At 44.8% G+C, this 25,311-nt stretch overlaps 1 protein-coding gene across 1 annotated transcript in view; it reads right to left on the bottom strand.

Moving 5' to 3' along the window:
* LOC139393676 (myelin regulatory factor-like protein) overlaps positions 1-23,327 on the bottom strand; it is a 49,779-nt gene extending 26,452 nt beyond the window's left edge. Inside the window, exons 1-2 of the mRNA XM_071142019.1 lie at positions 23,028-23,327; positions 9,590-9,678 (exon numbers count right to left, since the gene is read on the bottom strand). Coding sequence (XP_070998120.1) covers positions 9,590-9,665 — 76 coding nt within the window. The 5' untranslated portion in view covers positions 9,666-9,678; positions 23,028-23,327. The remainder of the gene's footprint in view (positions 1-9,589; positions 9,679-23,027) is intronic.
* Positions 23,328-25,311: the final 1,984 nt, after the last annotated feature.

Consider the following 25,311-nt stretch of genomic DNA (forward strand, 5'->3'; position numbering starts at 1 on the left):
AAATCTTGCACCTTCTCTCTCTCTAAATCTTGCTCCCTCTCTCTCTCTAAATCTTGCTCCTTCTCTCTCTCTAAATCTTGCTCCCTCTCTCTCTCTCTAAATCTTGCTCCCTCGCTCTCTCTCTAAATCTTGCTCCCTCTCTCTCTCTCTAAATCTTGCTCCTTCTCTCTCTCTAAATCTTGCTCCCTCTCTCTCTCTCTAAATCTTGCTCCTTCTCTCTCTCTAAATCTTGCTCCCTCTCTCTCTCTATAAATCTTGCTCCCTCTCTCTCTCTCTAGATCTTGCTCCCTCTCTCTCTCTCTAAATCTTGCTCCCTCTCTCTCTCTCTAGATCTTGCTCCCTCTCTCTCTCTCTCTAGATCTTGCTCCCTCTCTCTCTCTCTAAATCTTGCTCCCTCTCTCTCTCTCTAGATCTTGCTCCCTCTCTCTCTCTCTAAATCTTGCTCCCTCTCTCTCTCTCTAGATCTTGCTCCCTCTCTCTCTCTCTAGATCTTGCTCCCTCTCTTTCTCTCTAGATCTTGCTCCCTCTCTCTCTCTCTAGATCTTGCTCCCTCTCTCTCTCTCTAAATCTTGCTCCCTCTCTCTCTCTCTAGATCTTGCTCCCTCTCTCTCTCTCTAGATCTTCCTCCCTCTCTCTCTCTCTAAATCTTGCTCCCTCTCTCTCTCTCTAGATCTTGCTCCCTCTCTCTCTCTCTAGATCTTGCTCCCTCTCTCTCTCTCTAGATCTTGCTCCCTCTCTCTCTCTCTCTAGATCTTGCTCCCTCTCTCTCTAGATCTTGCTCCCTCTCTCTCTCTCTAGATCTTGCTCCCTCTCTCTCTCTCTAAATCTTGCTCCCTCTCTCTCTCTCTAGATCTTGCTCCCTCTCTCTCTCTCTAAATCTTGCTCCCTCTCTCTCTCTCTAGATCTTGCTCCCTCTCTCTCTCTCTAAATCTTGCTCCCTCTCTCTCTCTCTAGATCTTGCTCCCTCTCTCTCTCTCTAGATCTTGCTCCCTCTCTTTCTCTCTAGATCTTGCTCCCTCTCTCTCTCTCTAGATCTTGCTCCCTCTCTCTCTCTCTAAATCTTGCTCCCTCTCTCTCTCTAGATCTTGCTCCCTCTCTCTCTCTAGATCTTGCTCCCTCTCTCTCTCTCTAAATCTTGCTCCCTCTCTCTCTCTAGATCTTGCTCCCCCTCTCTCTCTCTCTAGATCTTGCTCCCTCTCTCTCTCTAGATCTTGCTCCCTCTCTCTCTCTCTAGATCTTGCTCCCTCTCTCTCTCTCTAGATCTTGCTCCCTCTCTCTCTCTCTAGATCTTGCTCCCTCTCTCTCTCTAGATCTTGCTCCCTCTCTCTCTCTCTAGATCTTGCTCCCTCTCTCTCTCTCTAAATCTTGCTCCCTCTCTCTCTCTCTAGATCTTGCTCCCTCTCTCTCTCTCTAAATCTTGCTCCCTCTCTCTCTCTCTAGATCTTGCTCCCTCTCTCTCTCTCTAGATCTTGCTCCCTCTCTCTCTCTCTAAATCTTGCTCCCTCTCTCTCTCTCTAGATCTTGCTCCCTCTCTCTCTCTCTAGATCTTGCTCCCTCTCTCTCTCTCTAAATCTTGCTCCCTCTCTCTCTCTCTAGATCTTGCTCCCTCTCTCTCTCTCTAGATCTTGCTCCCTCTCTCTCTCTCTAAATCTTGCTCCCTCTCTCTCTCTCTAGATCTTGCTCCCTCTCTCTCTCTCTAGATCTTGCTCCATCTCTCTCTCTCTAGATCTTGCTCCCTCTCTCTCTCTCTAGATCTTGCTCCCTCTCTCTCTCTCTAGATCTTGCTCCCTCTCTCTCTCTCTAGATCTTGCTCCCTCTCTCTCTCTCTAGATCTTGCTCCCTCTCTCTCTCTCTAGATCTTGCTCCCTCTCTCTCTCTCTAGATCTTGCTCCCTCTCTCTCTCTCTAGATCTTGCTCCCTCTCTCTCTCTCTAGATCTTGCTCCCTCTCTCTCTCTCTAGATCTTGCTCCCTCTCTCTCTCTCTAGATCTTGCTCCCTCTCTCTCTCTCTAGATCTTGCTCCCTCTCTCTCTCTCTAGATCTTGCTCCCTCTCTCTCTCTAGATCTTGCTCCCTCTCTCTCTCTCTATATATTGCTCCCTCTCTCTCTCTCTAGATCTTGCTCCCTCTCTCTCTCTCTAAATCTTGCTCCCTCTCTCTCTCTCTAGATCTTGCTCCTTCTCTCTCTCTCTCTAGATCTTGCTCCCTCTCTCTCTCTCTAAATCTTGCTCCCTCTCTCTCTCTCTAGATCTTGCTCCCTCTCTCTCTCTCTCTAGATCTTGCTCCCTCTCTCTCTCTCTCTAGATCTTGCTCCCTCTCTCTCTCTCTAGATCTTGCTCTCTCTCTCTCTCTAGATCTTGCTCCCTCTCTCTCTCTCTAGATCTTGCTCCCTCTCTCTCTCTCTAGATCTTGCTCCCTCTCTCTCTCTCTAGATCTTGCTCCCTCTCTCTCTCTCTAGATCTTGCTCCCTCTCTCTCTCTCTAGATCTTGCTCCCTCTCTCTCTCTCTAGATCTTGCTCCCTCTCTCTCTCTCTAGATCTTGCTCCCTCTCTCTCTCTCTAGATCTTGCTCCCTCTCTCTCTCTCTAGATCTTGCTCCCTCTCTCTCTCTCTAGATCTTGCTCCCTCTCTCTCTCTCTAGATCTTGCTCCCTCTCTCTCTCTCTAGATCTTGCTCCCTCTCTCTCTCTCTAGATCTTGCTCCCTCTCTCTCTCTCTAAATCTTGCTCCCTCTCTCTCTCTCTAGATCTTGCTCCCTCTCTCTCTCTCTCTAGATCTTGCTCCCTCTCTCTCTCTCTAAATCTTGCTCCCTCTCTCTCTCTCTAGATCTTGCTCCCCTCTCTCTCTCTCTAGATCTTGCTCCCTCTCTCTCTCTCTCTAGATCTTGCTCCCTCTCTCTCTCTCTAGATCTTGCTCTCTCTCTCTCTCTAGATCTTGCTCCCTCTCTCTCTCTCTAGATCTTGCTCCCTCTCTCTCTCTCTAGATCTTGCTCTCTCTCTCTCTCTAGATCTTGCTCCCTCTCTCTCTCTCTAGATCTTGCTCCCTCTCTCTCCCCTACAAAACCTGAATCTGCCAAGGTTATAGGTCACCAGGTGAAACTAACCCATCGTTAATATCAGTATGTAACCATTACAGCGTATCAGAGTGTGGTCCATCACCTACAGGCTCGCTGTAGCCTGCCCTATACATGGCTCCCTGTACTGTAGGAGACAGTAGTAATCACTGTTATCAGCCAGGACACAGCTCTCAGAGGCTCCCTGTACTGTAGGAGACAGTAGTTATCACTGTTCTCAGCCAGGACACAGCTCTCAGAGGCTCCCTGTACTGTAGGAGACAGTAGTAATCACTGTTATCAGCCAGGACACAGCTCTCATAGAGGCTCCCTGTACTGTAGGAGACAGTAGTAATCACTGTTATCAGCCAGGACACAGCTCTCAGAGGCTCCCTGTACTGTAGGAGACAGTAGTTATCACTGTTCTCAGCCAGGACACAGCTCTCATAGAGGCTCCCTGTACTGTAGGAGACAGTAGTAATCACTGTTATCAGCCAGGACACAGCTCGCAGAGGCTCCCTGTACTGTAGGAGACAGTAGTAATCACTGTTATCAGCCAGGACACAGCTCTCAGAGGCTCCCTGTACCGTAGGAGACAGTAGTAATCACTGTTCTCAGCCAGGACACAGCTCTCAGAGGCTCCCTGTACTGTAGGAGACAGTAGTAATCACTGTTATCAGCCAGGACACAGCTCTCATAGAGGCTCCCTGTACTGTAGGAGACAGTAGTAATCACTGTTATCAGCCAGGACACAGCTCTCAGAGGCTCCCTGTACTGTAGGAGACAGTAGTTATCACTGTTATCAGCCAGGACACAGCTCTCAGAGGCTCCCTGTACTGTAGGAGACAGTAGTAATCACTGTTATCAGCCAGGACACAGCTCTCATAGAGGCTCCCTGTACTGTAGGAGACAGTAGTAATCACTGTTATCAGCCAGGACACAGCTCTCAGAGGCTCCCTGTACTGTAGGAGACAGTAGTTATCACTGTTATCAGCCAGGACACAGCTCTCAGAGGCTCCCTGTACTGTAGGAGACAGTAGTTATCACTGTTCTCAGCCAGGACACAGCTCTCAGAGGCTCCCTGTACTGTAGGAGACAGTAGTAATCACTGTTATCAGCCAGGACACAGCTCTCATAGAGGCTCCCTGTACTGTAGGAGACAGTAGTAATCACTGTTATCAGCCAGGACACAGCTCGCAGAGGCTCCCTGTACTGTAGGAGACAGTAGTAATCACTGTTATCAGCCAGGACACAGCTCTCAGAGGCTCCCTGTACCGTAGGAGACAGTAGTAATCACTGTTCTCAGCCAGGACACAGCTCTCAGAGGCTCCCTGTACTGTAGGAGACAGTAGTAATCACTATCAGCCAGGACACAGCTCTCAGAGGCTCCCTGTACCGTAGGAGACAGTAGTAATCACTGTTATCAGCCAGGAAACAGCTCTCATAGAGGCTCCCTGTACTGTAGGATACAGTAGTAATCACTATTAGCCAGGACACAGCTCTCATAGAGGCTCCCTGTACTGTAGGAGATAGTAGTAATCACTGCTATCAGCCAGAAAAGAGGCAGGTCGCTAGAAGAAATGACTGCTCAGTGTGTGCTGTGGTTGATGTCCCAGTCCTGCTGTGTATCTGGGGCGGCAGGGACTAGTAACCGAAAGGTTGCAAGTTCAAACCCCCGAGCTGACAAGGTACAAATCTGTGGTTCTGCCCCTGAACAGACAGTTAACCCACTGTTCCTAGACCAGTTAACCCACTGTTCCTAGACCAGTTAACCCACTGTTCCTAGACCAGTTAACCCACTGTTCCTAGACCAGTTAACCCACTGTTCCTAGACCAGTTAACCCACTGTTCCTAGACCAGTTAACCCACTGTTCCTCGACCAGTTAACCCACTGTTCCTAGACCAGTTAACCCACTGTTCCTAGACCAGTTAACCCCACTGTTCCTAGACCAGTTAACCCCACTGTTCCTAGACCAGTTAACCCACTGTTCCTAGACCAGTTAACCCACTGTTCCTAGACCAGTTAACCCCACTGTTCCTAGACCAGTTAACCCACTGTTCCTAGACCAGTTAACCCACTGTTCCTAGACCAGTTAACCCACTGTTCCTAGACCAGTTAACCCACTGTTCCTAGACCAGTTAACCCACTGTTCCTAGACCAGTTAACCCACTGTTCCTAGACCAGTTAACCCACTGTTCCTAGACCAGTTAACCCACTGTTCCTAGACCAGTTAACCCACTGTTCCTAGACCAGTTAACCCACTGTTCCTAGACCAGTTAACCCACTGTTCCTAGACCAGTTAACCCACTGTTCCTAGACCAGTTAACCCACTGTTCCTAGACCAGTTAACCCACTGTTCCTAGACCAGTTAACCCACTGTTCCTAGACCAGTTAACCCACTGTTCCTAGACCAGTTAACCCACTGTTCCTAGACCAGTTAACCCACTGTTCCCAGGCCGTCATTGAAAAGAAGAATTTGTTCATAACCTAGTTAAATAAAGGTAAAATAAAAAATGTACTGTGTGTACACTCCCCTACGTATTACATTAAGGCAGAAGCTTAGTATCTGGTCCCATATATACACCAGAAGTGAATTTGTCCAAATACTTATGACCCCTTCAAGTACATACCTAGCATACCAAATACATACCTAGCGTGTTAAATGCAAGGAGACATTTTACAGTCACAAACACTCACGCAACAAACAAAGACCTGACCTTAAAAAACATTTTTTTAAAGTTTTCTAAGTTCTTTAAAGAATGTCCTACTAGCTTGTCCCTGAGAGTGATGTGTTTGGCCTTGATCTAATTACTGTGTGACTCTGATTGTGGGACAGGTGGCCTTGAGCTGCCCATGACGTCAGAGCTCTGCTGCACCTGTGTAGATACGGGGCTGGGAAGTGTCTCTGGTCTGCTGACTCTATGACCGTATTTCAATTGTCCAATTGTCCTCGTATGCTGTAAATTTTTTAGCCTACAAAACGTGAAATAACTGGCTCCTTTGAACTTTAACTCCAGATATGGAATGTGTGAGTAGGGAAGAGGACCAAGCTTTCGTAGAACTATCAACACAGAACCGGCAACTTTTATTTCAGCTCTTGTAACATGTGACCAACACTTTACATTTTGCGTTTATATTTGTTTTCAGTATACATGGTCAGTCACCGGCTTCATTAGGAAATGTGTTGATGATGTTGTACCCACAATAACAATCCGGACATACCCCTAACCAAAAACCCTGGATGAACGGAGATATCCGTACAATGCAGAGAGCCCGTACTGCAGCATTCAATGTCAAGCAGAACGGATCCCGATGACTCTGTGGGGCGCAGCGCGGCTAGCAGGTACGAGCTCTGCAAATCCATTAGGGACGCAAAAACACAACACAGCCTCAAACTTGAATTGATGTTCCACAACTCAGACTCACAACGCATGTGGCAAGGACCACAGACTGTCACAGACTACAAAAGGCAAATCCAGCTGTGTGGTGCCCACCGAAGCTTCCAGCTCAGTTTAACACATTCTGTTCTCGCTTCGAGGCAGACAATAGCGAGACAATCCGGGAAGACTCTCGCTGCTCCAGACAACCAGGAAGTCTCTCGCTCCTCCAGACAACCAGGGAAGTCTCTCGCTCCTCCAGACAACCAGGAAGTCTCTCGCTCCTCCAGACAACCAGGAAGTCTCTCGCTGCTCTAGACAACCAGGTGCTTTCACTCTCTGAGGCTGATGTGAGGAAAACTCTCAAAAAAAGAGTGAATACTCCCCGTCTTCAGAGTGTGTGCTGACCAGCTAGTCTTCACTGACATCTTCAACCTGTCCCAGGCTGTAGTCCCCACCTGCTTTAAGGAGACCACCATCGTCCCAGTGCCCAAGAAAAATAAAGTGGCATGCCCAAATGTCTATCGCCCCGTCGCGCTCACCTCAGTCCTCATGAAGTGCCCGGAGAGGCTGGTCATGGCCCACATCAAGGCCAGCATGTCAGGCCCACTGGACCCACTTACATCTGGAAAGAGGAACACCTATGTGAGAATGCTGTTCATTGACTACAGTTCAGCATTCAACACTATTGTTCCCTCCAAGTTTGTTACCAAACTCAAAGCCCTGGGTCAGGACACCAATCTCTGCAACTGGATTCTGGATTTCCTGACGGGCAGACCACAGGCTGTGAGGATTGGCAACAATACCTTCTCCACACTGACTCAACACAGGGCCCCCCCCAGGGGTGTGTCCTCAGTCCTCTGCTGTACTTCCTGTTTATCCACCATCCACGACTGTTTAGCTTTGCACCACACCAACTCCATCATCTAGTCTCCATGACGACACCACGGTTGTAGGCCTGATAACCTACCAAGAACAACGAGTCAGTCTATAGGGAGGAGGTAAGTGAACTGGCATTGTGGTGTCAGGACAACAACCTCTATATCAATGTCAGCAACAACAACCAAAAATGAGTTCGTTGTTGACTTCAGGAAGCAGAGGGAACATGCCCCAATCCACATCAGTGGGACTGCGGTAGAGAGAGTCACAAGTTTTAAGTTCCTCGGCATCCACAGAGTACTTACCATGGACAAACAACACCACCACTCTTGTCAAGAGGGCACAACAGCGTCTCTACTTCCTAATGCTAACCCGGGTCCTCTCCAAATACAACCACTGCACCATCGAGAGCATGCATCACGGCCAAGTATGGGAATTGCTCCGTCCACGACTACACACACATCACAACTGCTGCTACCTGACTGTTACTACACTGCTCAGTTTATACACTGCCCCCCCCCCCATCCCCCCTTCTCCAATACACCTGGAAATATTGATCTACAAATTGTGCCTTCCTTTATTATACTTAATAAGCAACAAAAAATATATATATTCTACTGAGACATTTATTTTCAAATTCTTATTTTACATTATTTCTTCTTGATGTTGCATTGTTCTAGAAGGAACCTACAAGTAAGCATTTCATTGGACGATGCATGTACGGGATATGCGTGGTATACGACTAATAAAAAACTTGACAGTGGACCGATCTAGCCAAACGACTATCTATTTCTCAATTGAAACCGCCTCACAACATGACCTATTAACTCATCTAACTGTAGTAACTCACAACATGATCTATTAACTCATCTAACCGTTTTAACTCACAACATGACCTATTAACTCATCTAACTGTAGTAACTCACAACATGACCTATTAACTCATCTAACTGTAGTACCTCACAACATGACCTATTAACTCATCTAACTGTAGTAACTCACAACATGACCTATTAACTCATCTAACTGTAGTACCTCACAACATGACCTATTAACTCATCTAACTGTAGTAACTCACAACATGACCTATTAACTCATCTAACTGTAGTACCTCACAACATTACCTATTAACTCATCTAACTGTAGTACCTCACAACATTACCTATTAACTCATCTAACTGTAGTAACTTTGGGAAGATGAATCACTGTTTGAATATATTTTTAACCTAATGGGTGATCTTTACACCTGACGGGTGACCGTTACCCCTGACGGGTGACCGTTACCCCTGACGGGTGACCGTTACCCCTGACGGGTGATCGTTACCCCTGACGGGTGATCGTTACCCCTGACCGGTGATCGTTACACCTGACGGGTGACCGTTACCCCTGACGGATGATCATTACCCCTGACGGGTGATCGTTACCCCTGACGGGTGACCATTTGACTGTTCTGAAAGGTTAGAGACATCGAATCAGAGCCTCTCTCCCCCACCCCCTCTCTTTCTCTCCCTCTCCCCCACCCTCTCCCCCTCCCCTCCCCTCCCCACCCTCTCTCTTTCTCTCCCTCTCCCCCACCCTCTCCCCACCCTCTCTCTCTCCTCCACCCCACCCCACCCTCTCTCCCTCTCCCACCCCCCTCCACCCTCTCTCGCCCTCCCTCTCCACCCCACCCTCTCCCTCTTCTCCCCCCCCCTCTCTCCTCCACCCCACCCTCTCTCTCTCTTCTTCTCCCTCCACCCTCTCTCTCACCCCCCTCTCTCTTCTCCCCCCCTCTCTCCCATCTCTCCTCCCCCACCCCTCTCTCTTCTCCCCGTCCCTCTCTCACTCTCATATTGATAATTCTGTCCAAACCCTGAGAGCTTTAGCCACTTCATATTTCTGTGAAAAGGCCTTTGACATTAATGTTCTGGGATCAGCTAAGACACCTCAGGAACAACACTACTTCCCCTAAGGATTATGTATTGAAAAACACACACTCATAATTCCATACACACTCACTCACCCACTCACACACCAGAGGAGGCTGGTGGGAGGAGGTTTAGGAGGATGGGCTCATTGTAAAGCCTGGAATGGAATTAGTGCAACGGAGTCAAACATGTGGTTTCTATGTGTTTGATACCATTCCATTTATTCCATCCCAGCCATTACAATGAGCCCATCCTCCTAAAGTACCTCCCACCAGCTTCCTCTGACTCGCACAACCCTCTCTCACACACACACACACACACACATACACACTAGGGAATAGGGTGCTGTTTTGGGACACAACTATAGAATGTCTTACCGTCAAAGAACTGCTGCAGCGCTTCATTCTCTCCCAGAACATCAACGGGCACCGGGAGTCCTCCTGGGGGCTCCATGGTGATCAGCTGCCTGAGATACACAGCTGTTATTGGGGGTGAAACAGTAGGCAAGGCCTAGGCTTGAGCACTGTGTAGGCCCGAGCATGTTCATGAGGAGGTAAACACACAGACTGTACAAAATGGAAGAAACCCCTTCACCAATGCCAACCTATTATTTTTCAGGCTTGCACGGTAGGCTTTGAATGTAACTCCAGACTCTTAGAAAATTGGAGGCTCTGCTATTTCTGTCAGGAAAACATAATGGCCGAGCTAAAACTATTTCTGTCAGGAAAATATACTGGCCTAGGTCAAACTATTTCTGTCAGGAAAATATAGTAGCCTAACAAACTATTTCTGTCAGGAAAACCTAGTGGCCAAACTGAAAGTCAACCTGCCATGGAGTAAACTAACTGTCCGTATCCCCTGGTAACAGTTTCATAAAGCTGTTCTACACCTGACATGGAGTAAACTAACTGTCCGTATCCCCTGGTAACAGTTTCATAAAGCTGTTCTTCACCTGACATGGAGTAAACTAACTGTCCGTATCCCCTGGTAACAGTTTCATAAAGCTGTTCTACACCTGACATGGAGTAAACTAACTGTCTGTATCCCCTGGTAACAGTTTCATAAAGCTGTTCTACACCTGACATGGAGTAAACTAACTGTCCGTATCCCCTGGTAACAGTTTCATAAAGCTGTTCTACACCTGACATGGAGTAAACTAACTGTCCGTATCCCCTGGTAACAGTTTCATAAAGCTGTTCTTCACCTGACATGGAGTAAACTAACTGTCCGTATCCCCTGGTAACAGTTTCATAAAGCTGCTCTACACCTGACATGGAGTAAACTAACTGTCCGTATCCCCTGGTAACAGTTTCATAAAGCTGCTCTACACCTGACATGGAGTAAACTAACTGTCCGTATCCCCTGGTAACAGTTTCATAAAGCTGTTCTACACCTGACATGGAGTAAACTAACTGTCCGTATCCCCTGGTAACAGTTTCATAAAGCTGCTCTACACCTGACATGGAGTAAACTAACTGTCCGTATCCCCTGGTAACAGTTTCATAAAGCTGTTCTACACCTGACATGGAGTAAACTAACTGTCCGTATCCCCTGGTAACAGTTTCATAAAGCTGTTCTTCACCTGACATGGAGTAAACTAACTGTCTGTATCCCCTGGTAACAGTTTCATAAAGCTGTTCTACACCTGACATGGAGTAAACTAACTGTCCGTATCCCCTGGTAACAGTTTCATAAAGCTGTTCTACACCTGACATGGAGTAAACTAACTGTCCGTATCCCCTGGTAACAGTTTCATAAAGCTGTTCTACACCTGACATGGAGTAAACTAACTGTCCGTATCCCCTGGTAACAGTTTCATAAAGCTGCTCTACACCTGACATGGAGTAAACTAACTGTCCGTATCCCCTGGTAACAGTTTCATAAAGCTGTTCTACACCTGACATGGAGTAAACTAACTGTCCGTATCCCCTGGTAACAGTTTCATAAAGCTGCTCTACACCTGACATGGAGTAAACTAACTGTCCGTATCCCCTGGTAACAGTTTCATAAAGCTGCTCTACACCTGACATGGAGTAAACTAACTGTCCGTATCCCCTGGTAACAGTTTCATAAAGCTGTTCTTCACCTGACATGGAGTAAACTAACTGTCCGTATCCCCTGGTAACAGTTTCATAAAGCTGCTCTACACCTGACATGGAGTAAACTAACTGTCCGTATCCCCTGGTAACAGTTTCATAAAGCTGCTCTACACCTGACATGGAGTAAACTAACTGTCCGTATCCCCTGGTAACAGTTTCATAAAGCTGTTCTACACCTGACATGGAGTAAACTAACTGTCCGTATCCCCTGGTAACAGTTTCATAAAGCTGCTCTACACCTGACATGGAGTAAACTAACTGTCTGTATCCCCTGGTAACAGTTTCATAAAGCTGTTCTACACCTGACATGGAGTAAACTAACTGTCTGTATCCCCTGGTAACAGTTTCATAAAGCTGTTCTACACCTGACATGGAGTAAACTAACTGTCCGTATCCCCTGGTAACAGTTTCATAAAGCTGCTCTACACCTGACATGGAGTAAACTAACTGTCCGTATCCCCTGGTAACAGTTTCATAAAGCTGTTCTACACCTGACATGGAGTAAACTAACTGTCCGTATCCCCTGGTAACAGTTTCATAAAGCTGCTCTACACCTGACATGGAGTAAACTAACTGTCCGTATCCCCTGGTAACAGTTTCATAAAGCTGCTCTACACCTGACATGGAGTAAACTAACTGTCCGTATCCCCTGGTAACAGTTTCATAAAGCTGCTCTACACCTGACATGGAGTAAACTAACTGTCCGTATCCCCTGGTAACAGTTTCATAAAGCTGTTCTACACCTGACATGGAGTAAACTAACTGTCCGTATCCCCTGGTAACAGTTTCATAAAGCTGTTCTTCACCTGACATGGAGTAAACTAACTGTCCGTATCCCCTGGTAACAGTTTCATAAAGCTGCTCTACACCTGACATGGAGTAAACTAACTGTCCGTATCCCCTGGTAACAGTTTCATAAAGCTGCTCTACACCTGACATGGAGTAAACTAACTGTCCGTATCCCCTGGTAACAGTTTCATAAAGCTGCTCTACACCTGACATGGAGTAAACTAACTGTCCGTATCCCCTGGTAACAGTTTCATAAAGCTGCTCTACACCTGACATGGAGTAAACTAACTGTCCGTATCCCCTGGTAACAGTTTCATAAAGCTGTTCTTCACCTGACATGGAGTAAACTAACTGTCCGTATCCCCTGGTAACAGTTTCATAAAGCTGCTCTACACCTGACATGGAGTAAACTAACTGTCCGTATCCCCTGGTAACAGTTTCATAAAGCTGTTCTTCACCTGACATGGAGTAAACTAACTGTCCGTATCCCCTGGTAACAGTTTCATAAAGCTGCTCTACACCTGACATGGAGTAAACTAACTGTCCGTATCCCCTGGTAACAGTTTCATAAAGCTGCTCTACACCTGACATGGAGTAAACTAACTGTCCGTATCCCCTGGTAACAGTTTCATAAAGCTGCTCTACACCTGACATGGAGTAAACTAACTGTCCGTATCCCCTGGTAACAGTTTCATAAAGCTGCTCTACACCTGACATGGAGTAAACTAACTGTCCGTATCCCCTGGTAACAGTTTCATAAAGCTGTTCTACACCTGACATGGAGTAAACTAACTGTCCGTATCCCCTGGTAACAGTTTCATAAAGCTGCTCTACACCTGACATGGAGTAAACTAACTGTCCGTATCCCCTGGTAACAGTTTCATAAAGCTGCTCTACACCTGACATGGAGTAAACTAACTGTCCGTATCCCCTGGTAACAGTTTCATAAAGCTGTTCTACACCTGACATGGAGTAAACTAACTGTCCGTATCCCCTGGTAACAGTTTCATAAAGCTGTTCTACACCTGACATGGAGTAAACTAACTGTCCGTATCCCCTGGTAACAGTTTCATAAAGCTGTTCTACACCTGACATGGAGTAAACTAACTGTCCGTATCCCCTGGTAACAGTTTCATAAAGCTGCTCTACACCTGACATGGAGTAAACTAACTGTCCGTATCCCCTGGTAACAGTTTCATAAAGCTGCTCTACACCTGACATGGAGTAAACTAACTGTCCGTATCCCCTGGTAACAGTTTCATAAAGCTGCTCTACACCTGACATGGAGTAAACTAACTGTCCGTATCCCCTGGTAACAGTTTCATAAAGCTGTTCTACACCTGACATGGAGTAAACTAACTGTCCGTATCCCCTGGTAACAGTTTCATAAAGCTGTTCTACACCTGACATGGAGTAAACTAACTGTCCGTATCCCCTGGTAACAGTTTCATAAAGCTGCTCTACACCTGACATGGAGTAAACTAACTGTCCGTATCCCCTGGTAACAGTTTCATAAAGCTGTTCTACACCTGACATGGAGTAAACTAACTGTCCGTATCCCCTGGTAACAGTTTCATAAAGCTGCTCTACACCTGACATGGAGTAAACTAACTGTCCGTATCCCCTGGTAACAGTTTCATAAAGCTGTTCTACACCTGACATGGAGTAAACTAACTGTCCGTATCCCCTGGTAACAGTTTCATAAAGCTGTTCTACACCTGACATGGAGTAAACTAACTGTCCGTATCCCCTGGTAACAGTTTCATAAAGCTGCTCTACACCTGACATGGAGTAAACTAACTGTCCGTATCCCCTGGTAACAGTTTCATAAAGCTGTTCTACACCTGACATGGAGTAAACTAACTGTCCGTATCCCCTGGTAACAGTTTCATAAAGCTGCTCTACACCTGACATGGAGTAAACTAACTGTCCGTATCCCCTGGTAACAGTTTCATAAAGCTGTTCTACACCTGACATGGAGTAAACTAACTGTCCGTATCCCCTGGTAACAGTTTCATAAAGCTGCTCTACACCTGACATGGAGTAAACTAACTGTCCGTATCCCCTGGTAACAGTTTCATAAAGCTGCTCTACACCTGACATGGAGTAAACTAACTGTCCGTATCCCCTGGTAACAGTTTCATAAAGCTGCTCTACACCTGACATGGAGTAAACTAACTGTCCGTATCCCCTGGTAACAGTTTCATAAAGCTGCTCTACACCTGACATGGAGTAAACTAACTGTCCGTATCCCCTGGTAACAGTTTCATAAAGCTGTTCTACACCTGACATGGAGTAAACTAACTGTCCGTATCCCCTGGTAACAGTTTCATAAAGCTGTTCTACACCTGACATGGAGTAAACTAACTGTCCGTATCCCCTGGTAACAGTTTCATAAAGCTGTTCTACACCTGACATGGAGTAAACTAACTGTCCGTATCCCCTGGTAACAGTTTCATAAAGCTGCTCTACACCTGACATGGAGTAAACTAACTGTCCGTATCCCCTGGTAACAGTTTCATAAAGCTGTTCTACACCTGACATGGAGTAAACTAACTGTCCGTATCCCCTGGTAACAGTTTCATAAAGCTGCTCTACACCTGACATGGAGTAAACTAACTGTCCGTATCCCCTGGTAACAGTTTCATAAAGCTGTTCTACACCTGACATGGAGTAAACTAACTGTCCGTATCCCCTGGTAACAGTTTCATAAAGCTGCTCTACACCTGACATGGAGTAAACTAACTGTCCGTATCCCCTGGTAACAGTTTCATAAAGCTGTTCTACACCTGACATGGAGTAAACGAACTGTCCGTATCCCCTGGTAACAGTTTCATAAAGCTGTTCTTCACCTGACATGGAGTAAACTAACTGTCCGTATCCCCTGGTAACAGTTTCATAAAGCTGTTCTACACCTGACATGGAGTAAACTAACTGTCCGTATCCCCTGGTAACAGTTTCATAAAGCTGTTCTACACCTGACATGGAGTAAACTAACTGTCCGTATCCCCTGGTAACAGTTTCATAAAGCTGTTCTACACCTGACATGGAGTAAACTAACTGTCCGTATCCCCTGGTAACAGTTTCATAAAGCTGTTCTACACCTGACATGGAGTAAACTAACTGTCCGTATCCCCTGGTAACAGTTTCATAAAGCTGTTCTACACCTGACATGGAGTAAACTAACTGTCCGTATCCCCTGGTAACAGTTTCATAAAGCTGTTCTACACCTGACATGGAGTAAACTAACTGTCCGTATCCCCTGGTAACAGTTTCATAAAGCTGTTCTACACCTGACATGGAGTAAACTAACTGTCCGTATCCCCTGGTAACAGTTTCATAAAGCTGTTCTACACCTGACATGGAGTAAACTAACTGTCCGTATCCCCTGGTAACAGTTTCATAAAGCTGTTCTACACCTGACATGGAGTAAACTAACTGTCCGTATCCCCTGGTAACAGTTTCATAAAGCTGTTCTACACCTGACATGGAGTAAACTAACTGTCCGTATCCCCTGGTAACAGTTTCATAAAGCTGTTCTACACCTGACATGGAGTAAACTAACTGTCCGTATCCCCTGGTAACAGTTTCATAAAGCTGTTCTACACCTGACATGGAGTAAACTAACTGTCCGTATCCCCTGGTAACAGTTTCATAAAGCTGTTCTACACCTGACATGGAGTAAACTAACTGTCCGTATCCCCTGGTAACAGTTTCATAAAGCTGCTCTACACCTGACATGGAGTAAACTAACTGTCCGTATCCCCTGGTAACAGTTTCATAAAGCTGTTCTACACCTGACATGGAGTAAACTAACTGTCCGTATCCCCTGGTAACAGTTTCATAAAGCTGCTCTACACCTGACATGGAGTAAACTAACTGTCCGTATCCCCTGGTAACAGTTTCATAAAGCTGCTCTACACCTGACATGGAGTAAACTAACTGTCCGTATCCCCTGGTAACAGTTTCATAAAGCTGTTCTACACCTGACATGGAGTAAACTAACTGTCCGTATCCCCTGGTAACAGTTTCATAAAGCTGTTCTACACCTGACATGGAGTAAACTAACTGTCCGTATCCCCTGGTAACAGTTTCATAAAGCTGTTCTTCACCTGACATGGAGTAAACTAACTGTCCGTATCCCCTGGTAACAGTTTCATAAAGCTGTTCTACACCTGACATGGAGTAAACTAACTGTCCGTATCCCCTGGTAACAGTTTCATAAAGCTGTTCTACACCTGACATGGAGTAAACTAACTGTCCGTATCCCCTGGTAACAGTTTCATAAAGCTGTTCTACACCTGACATGGAGTAAACTAACTGTCCGTATCCCCTGGTAACAGTTTCATAAAGCTGTTCTACACCTGACATGGAGTAAACTAACTGTCCGTATCCCCTGGTAACAGTTTCATAAAGCTGCTCTACACCTGACATGGAGTAAACTAACTGTCCGTATCCCCTGGTAACAGTTTCATAAAGCTGCTCTACACCTGACATGGAGTAAACTAACTGTCCGTATCCCCTGGTAACAGTTTCATAAAGCTGTTCTACACCTGACATGGAGTAAACTAACTGTCCGTATCCCCTGGTAACAGTTTCATAAAGCTGTTCTACACCTGACATGGAGTAAACTAACTGTCCGTATCCCCTGGTAACAGTTTCATAAAGCTGCTCTACACCTGACATGGAGTAAACTAACTGTCCGTATCCCCTGGTAACAGTTTCATAAAGCTGCTCTACACCTGACATGGAGTAAACTAACTGTCCGTATCCCCTGGTAACAGTTTCATAAAGCTGTTCTACACCTGACATGGAGTAAACTAACTGTCCGTATCCCCTGGTAACAGTTTCATAAAGCTGTTCTTCACCTGACATGGAGTAAACTAACTGTCCGTATCCCCTGGTAACAGTTTCATAAAGCTGTTCTTCACCTGACATGGAGTAAACTAACTGTCCGTATCCCCTGGTAACAGTTTCATAAAGCTGCTCTACACCTGACATGGAGTAAACTAACTGTCCGTATCCCCTGGTAACAGTTTCATAAAGCTGCTCTACACCTGACATGGAGTAAACTAACTGTCCGTATCCCCTGGTAACAGTTTCATAAAGCTGTTCTTCACCTGACATGGAGTAAACTAACTGTCCGTATCCCCTGGTAACAGTTTCATAAAGCTGTTCTTCACCTGACATGGAGTAAACTAACTGTCCGTATCCCCTGGTAACAGTTTCATAAAGCTGTTCTACACCTGACATGGAGTAAACTAACTGTCTGTATCCCCTGGTAACAGTTTCATAAAGCTGCTCTACACCTGACATGGAGTAAACTAACTGTCCGTATCCCCTGGTAACAGTTTCATAAAGCTGTTCTACACCTGACATGGAGTAAACTAACTGTCCGTATCCCCTGGTAACAGTTTCATAAAGCTGTTCTACACCTGACATGGAGTAAACTAACTGTCCGTATCCCCTGGTAACAGTTTCATAAAGCTGTTCTACACCTGACATGGAGTAAACTAACTGTCCGTATCCCCTGGTAACAGTTTCATAAAGCTGTTCTTCACCTGACATGGAGTAAACTAACTGTCCGTATCCCCTGGTAACAGTTTCATAAAGCTGCTCTACACCTGACATGGAGTAAACTAACTGTCCGTATCCCCTGGTAACAGTTTCATAAAGCTGTTCTACACCTGACATGGAGTAAACTAACTGTCCGTATCCCCTGGTAACAGTTTCATAAAGCTGCTCTACACCTGACATGGAGTAAACTAACTGTCCGTATCCCCTGGTAACAGTTTCATAAAGCTGCTCTACACCTGACATGGAGTAAACTAACTGTCCGTATCCCCTGGTAACAGTTTCATAAAGCTGTTCTACACCTGACATGGAGTAAACTAACTGTCCGTATCCCCTGGTAACAGTTTCATAAAGCTGCTCTACACCTGACATGGAGTAAACTAACTGTCCGTATCCCCTGGTAACAGTTTCATAAAGCTGCTCTACACCTGACATGGAGTAAACTAACTGTCCGTATCCCCTGGTAACAGTTTCATAAAGCTGTTCTTCACCTGACATGGAGTAAACTAACTGTCCGTATCCCCTGGTAACAGTTTCATAAAGCTGTTCTTCACCTGACATGGAGTAAACTAACTGTCCGTATCCCCTGGTAACAGTTTCATAAAGCTGCTCTACACCTGACATGGAGTAAACTAACTGTCCGTATCCCCTGGTAACAGTTTCATAAAGCTGCTCTACACCTGACATGGAGTAAACTAACTGTCCGTATCCCCTGGTAACAGTTTCATAAAGCTGTTCTTCACCTGACATGGAGTAAACTAACTGTCCGTATCCCCTGGTAACAGTTTCATAAAGCTGTTCTTCACCTGACATGGAGTAAACTAACTGTCCGTATCCCCTGGTAACAGTTTCATAAAGCTGTTCTACACCTGACATGGAGTAAACTAACTGTCTGTATCCCCTGGTAACAGTTTCATAAAGCTGCTCTACACCTGACATGGAGTAAACTAACTGTCCGTATCCCCTGGTAACAGTTTCATAAAGCTGTTCTACACCTGACATGGAGTAAACTAACTGTCCGTATCCCCTGGTAACAGTTTCATAAAGCTGTTCTACACCTGACATGGAGTAAACTAACTGTCCGTATCCCCTGGTAACAGTTTCATAAAGCTGTTCTTCACCTGACATGGAGTAAACTAACTGTCCGTATCCCCTGGTAACAGTTTCATAAAGCTGCTCTACACCTGACATGGAGTAAACTAACTGTCCGTATCCCCTGGTAACAGTTTCATAAAGCTGTTCTACACCTGACATGGAGTAAACTAACTGTCCGTATCCCCTGGTAACAGTTTCATAAAGCTGCTCTACACCTGACATGGAGTAAACTAACTGTCCGTATCCCCTGGTAACAGTTTCATAAAGCTGCTCTACACCTGACATGGAGTAAACTAACTGTCCGTATCCCCTGGTAACAGTTTCATAAAGCTGTTCTACACCTGACATGGAGTAAACTAACTGTCCGTATCCCCTGGTAACAGTTTCATAAAGCTGCTCTACACCTGACATGGAGTAAACTAACTGTCCGTATCCCCTGGTAACAGTTTCATAAAGCTGCTCTACACCTGACATGGAGTAAACTAACTGTCCGTATCCCCTGGTAACAGTTTCATAAAGCTGTTCTACACCTGACATGGAGTAAACTAACTGTCCGTATCCCCTGGTAACAGTTTCATAAAGCTGTTCTTCACCTGACATGGAGTAAACTAACTGTCCGTATCCCCTGGTAACAGTTTCATAAAGCTGTTCTTCACCTGACATGGAGTAAACTAACTGTCCGTATCCCCTGGTAACAGTTTCATAAAGCTGCTCTTCACCTGACATGGAGTAAACTAACTGTCCGTATCCCCTGGTAACAGTTTCATAAAGCTGTTCTTCACCTGACATGGAGTAAACTAACTGTCCGTATCCCCTGGTAACAGTTTCATAAAGCTGTTCTTCACCTGACATGGAGTAAACTAACTGTCCGTATCCCCTGGTAACAGTTTCATAAAGCTGCTCTTCACCTGACATGGAGTAAACTAACTGTCCGTATCCCCTGGTAACAGTTTCATAAAGCTGTTCTACACCTGACATGGAGTAAACTAACTGTCCGTATCCCCTGGTAACAGTTTCATAAAGCTGCTCTACACCTGACATGGAGTAAACTAACTGTCCGTATCCCCTGGTAACAGTTTCATAAAGCTGCTCTACACCTGACATGGAGTAAACTAACTGTCCGTATCCCCTGGTAACAGTTTCATAAAGCTGCTCTACACCTGACATGGAGTAAACTAACTGTCCGTATCCCCTGGTAACAGTTTCATAAAGCTGCTCTACACCTGACATGGAGTAAACTAACTGTCCGTATCCCCTGGTAACAGTTTCATAAAGCTGCTCTACACCTGACATGGAGTAAACTAACTGTCCGTATCCCCTGGTAACAGTTTCATAAAGCTGTTCTACACCTGACATGGAGTAAACTAACTGTCCGTATCCCCTGGTAACAGTTTCATAAAGCTGTTCTACACCTGACATGGAGTAAACTAACTGTCCGTATCCCCTGGTAACAGTTTCATAAAGCTGCTCTTCACCTGACATGGAGTAAACTAACTGTCCGTATCCCCTGGTAACAGTTTCATAAAGCTGCTCTACACCTGACATGGAGTAAACTAACTGTCCGTATCCCCTGGTAACAGTTTCATAAAGCTGTTCTACACCTGACATGGAGTAAACTAACTGTCCGTATCCCCTGGTAACAGTTTCATAAAGCTGTTCTACACCTGACATGGAGTAAACTAACTGTCCGTATCCCCTGGTAACAGTTTCATAAAGCTGTTCTACACCTGACATGGAGTAAACTAACTGTCCGTATCCCCTGGTAACAGTTTCATAAAGCTGCTCTACACCTGACATGGAGTAAACTAACTGTCCGTATCCCCTGGTAACAGTTTCATAAAGCTGTTCTACACCTGACATGGAGTAAACTAACTGTCCGTATCCCCTGGTAACAGTTTCATAAAGCTGTTCTACACCTGACATGGAGTAAACTAACTGTCCGTATCCCCTGGTAACAGTTTCATAAAGCTGCTCTACACCTGACATGGAGTAAACTAACTGTCCGTATCCCCTGGTAACAGTTTCATAAAGCTGTTCTACACCTGACATGGAGTAAACTAACTGTCCGTATCCCCTGGTAACAGTTTCATAAAGCTGTTCTACACCTGACATGGAGTAAACTAACTGTCCGTATCCCCTGGTAACAGTTTCATAAAGCTGCTCTACACCTGACATGGAGTAAACTAACTGTCCGTATCCCCTGGTAACAGTTTCATAAAGCTGTTCTACACCTGACATGGAGTAAACTAACTGTCCGTATCCCCTGGTAACAGTTTCATAAAGCTGCTCTACACCTGACACGGAGTAAATGATGTGTAAACTGGGAAGACGACTTCTGTATTTGGACTCCAGGTGTTCAGGAGTAAGACACGTTTAGACAGGTCAGACTGGTTTGTGCTTCATAACAAGAGTCCGTCTTCCTGCACTTCACTTTGTGTTACTCTTCCAGGAAGAGCCTTTCTCTATTGAGCAAACGGTCCATCTGTCTTCCTGCTCTTCCAGGAAGAGCCTTTCTCTATTGAGCAAACGGTCCATCAGTCTTCCTGCTCTTCACTTTGTGTTACTCTTCCAGGAAGGCCTTTCTCAATTGACCAAACGGTCCATCTGTCTTCCTGCTCTTCCAGGAAGAGCCTTTCTCTATTGACCAAACGGTCCATCTGTCTTCCGTTGGCCTCAGTGTTTTTCACTGGGAATCAGTTCAACTGTAGTAGTCTCTCTCTCTCTCAGCAAGCAGCCGACGCACTCAAGCTTTACTAAAGAAAACCACTGACTCGTCACGCTTCATAACGTTCCTGACTGCGGTTATGTCGTTATATATGGAGTGTAATAATAATTAATAATAAGTTTTGCCTGCTTGCTGACCGGGGTTGTGGGTGTGTGTAATATACTGTACATTATAGCTAATCCATGATTAATCATCATCATCATCATTACTATTGTCTCTAGTCTCTCTCAGCTCATTTAGGGAATGTGTAATTGCTTTGGCTGGTCTGTTACCAGGGGATACGGACAGTTAGTCTCTCTCAGCTCGGCTCATTTAGGGAATGTGTAATTGCTTTACACACGAGAGGCTTTCTGTAATAATATACACGATGCTTCCCAAATGGCACCCTGTTCCCTTTGTAGTACACAGCTTTAGACCAGGGCCCATAGGGACTATTTTGGGAATAGTCTGTCATTTGGGACAAAGATACAGTGACTAAACTGCTGTGAATAACGAGGCTATTTTCTCCTAGATATTGACTCTATAACATTGTCAGTTTTGTTCTATGAATTTATGACACACTAAAGTCAGCCGATACATTATGAGAAACGGTCAGCCTTATGATAATGAAGAAGGATGTTCAAAATGATTTGGGAAAAAACATCTCAGTCAGTCCCAGATAAAGATCTGGATGCTTATGTACCACTGACAATTCAAGTGGCCTTTTAAAAAGAAAAAAAAAAAAAAACAGGAAATATAAATGTTAAAGATTTACAAACACAGAGCTTTGACTAAAATATCCTGAACAAAGCTGAGAGACAGTAATCAAATGGGAGTGTTGTAAATACTAAAAACCATTAGCTTCCTTCTAGACTGTAAGAAGGAAGCTAATGGTTTTCTGTCTCTACTGACTGTTAGAAGGAAGCTAATGGTTTTCTGTCTCTACTGACTGTTAGAAGGAAGCTAATGGTTTCTCTTCTCTACTGACTGTTAGAAGGAAGCTAATGGTTTTCTGTCTCTACTGACTGTTAGAAGGAAGCTAATGGTTTTCTGTCTCTACTGACTGTTAGAAGGAAGCTAATGGTTTCTCTTCTCTACTGACTGTTAGAAGGAAGCTAATGGTTTCTCTTCTCTACTGACTGTTAGAAGGAAGCTAATGGTTTTCTGTCTCTACTGACTGTTAGAAGGAAGCTAATGGTTTTCCGTCTCTACTGACAGTTAGAAGGAAGCTAATGGTTTTCCGTCTCTACTGACTGTTAGAAGGAAGCTAATGGTTTTCCATCCCTACTGACTGTTAGAAGGAAGCTAATGGTTGTCCGTCTCTACTGACTGTTAGAAGGAAGCTAATGGTTGTCCGTCTCTACTGACTGTTAGAAGGAAGCTAATGGTTTTCCGTTTCTACTGACTGTTAGAAGGAAGCTAATGGTTTTCCGTCTCTACTGACTGTTAGAAGGAAGCTAATGGTTTTCCGTCTCTACTGACTGTTAGAAGGAAGCTAATGGTTTTCCGTCTCTACAGTCAGTAGAGAAAGGAAAGGCTGAATGTGAACCTTACCGTTTCTCCAAAATGGAGTCCTGGCTGGTAGTTCCGTTGACAACCTTCTCTCCGACTTCAGTTTACGTCTCTCAGGTACAATCCATTTGGCAAACAGTATCCATTAAATCCTCAGAGCCCAGTTACTCTTCGTTTGTTCACCCACCCAGGTAGTTGTTTCGGTAGATTTAGGCCCTTTGGCGTTGACAATAATATTCCCAGAATTGTGTATTCAAAATAATGTATGTCACAGGTGTCTCTCCTGTGTACTTTGTTCTCTGGTCTGAAAGGTAAAAACCATTCACATACCCTGCGCAGGCGTTCTGCCTGTGTGTGCCAGGTGTCCTTGCCCTGGACCATAAAGCAGGTATTCATTACAAGGTGACACAGAGGGGTAGTACACTAAAAAGCAGTCTTATCTCTGGCTTAGACACTCTGCAAATAGAACACTGTCCTTACAGATATACAGTACTGTACTGTCCTTACAGATATACAGTACTGTCCACACAGATATACAGTACTGTACTGTCCACACAGATATACAGTACTGTACTGTCCACACAGATATACAGTACAGTCCTTACAGATATACAGTACTGTCCATACAGATATACAGTACTGTACTGTCCACACAGATATACAGTACTGTACTGTCCACACAGATATACAGTACAGTCCTTACAGATATACAGTACTGTCCATACAGATATACAGTACAGTCCATACAGATATACAGTACAGTCCTTACAGATATACAGTACAGTCCTTACAGATATACAGTACTGTCCATACAGATATACAGTATAGTACAGTCCATACAGATATACAGTACAGTCCACACAGATATACAGTACTGTCCACACAGATATACAGTACAGTCCATACAGATATACAGTACAGTCCATACAGATATACAGTACAGTCCATACAGATATACAGTACTGTCCATACAGATATACAGTACTGTCCATACAGATATACAGTACAGTCCATACAGATATACAGTAGTGTCATTACAGATATACAGTACTGTCCACACAGATATACAGTACAGTGTCATTACAGATATACAGTACTGTCCACACAGATATACAGTACAGTGTCATTACAGATATACAGTACTGTCCACACAGATATACAGTACAGTGTCATTACAGATATACAGTACTGTCCACACAGATATACAGTACAGTGTCATTACAGATATACAGTACACCGTCTATCCATGACCCAGAATGCACTAAAGGTCCTCTCTACCTGGAAAGGTGTGCCCGTTTGATGCGTTTCTTCTGATATCAAGTATTTTGATATTCCAAAATGGCAGATGTGCTATTTTGTGTATCTATACGGATTTTCTCTTTATCTTTCTACATGAGTAGATAATAGCTTATAATTGTTAGTTGAGACAACATACATCTTGCCATTACTTTGATGTTGCAATATACTACAAATGTAGGATCTTAATTTTGATCAATTTTTTGTTCCTGAGAATTTTCTTGCAAAGCAAACTTGTAGTGTATTTGCATCTGAAAAAGGCTTCTAAAGTGTGTAATTTACACGTTGAAATGTCAAGACTTGATTTGCCCTAACTGAGAATGTATCAACCCCTACAAAAACGTCCATTAAATATAATCCATATAATAATTCACTTTTCCTGATGCTGCAGGATCATTTTGCAGCTGTAACAAACTGGCTCAAATTAAGATCCTACATCTGTACAGCAAGTGTTCCACAGGAGAAGTAGGAGCTCCAGCTGATCTGCCAAATCAAAGTGTTTGTGTCACGTGCTCCGAATACAACGTAGACCTTACAGTGAAATGCTTACTATACAGTAGCGAGGCTCTATACAGTAGAGAGGCTCTATACAGTAGAGAGGCTCTATACAGTAGAGAGGCTCTATACAGTAGAGAGGCTCTATATACAGTAGAGAGGCTCTATATACAGTAGAGAGGCTATATATACAGTAGAGAGGCTATATACAGTAGAGAGGCTATATACAGTAGAGAGGCTATATATACAGTAGAGAGGCTATGTACAGTAGAGAGGCTAAATATACAGTAGAGAGGCTATGTACAGTAGAGAGGCTAAATATACAGTAGAGAGGCTATATATACAGTAGAGAGGCTATATACAGTGGCGAGGCTATATACAGTAGCGAGGCTATATACAGTAGAGAGGCTCTATACAGTAGAGAGGCTCTATACAGTAGCGAGGCTCTATACAGTAGCGAGGCTCTATACAGTAGCGAGGCTCTATACAGTAGCGAGGCTCTATACAGTAGTGAGGTTATATACAGTAGAGAGGC

Source organism: Oncorhynchus clarkii, unplaced genomic scaffold (assembly GCF_045791955.1).
Source record: "Oncorhynchus clarkii lewisi isolate Uvic-CL-2024 unplaced genomic scaffold, UVic_Ocla_1.0 unplaced_contig_795_pilon_pilon, whole genome shotgun sequence".
NCBI lineage: Eukaryota > Metazoa > Chordata > Actinopteri > Salmoniformes > Salmonidae > Oncorhynchus > Oncorhynchus clarkii.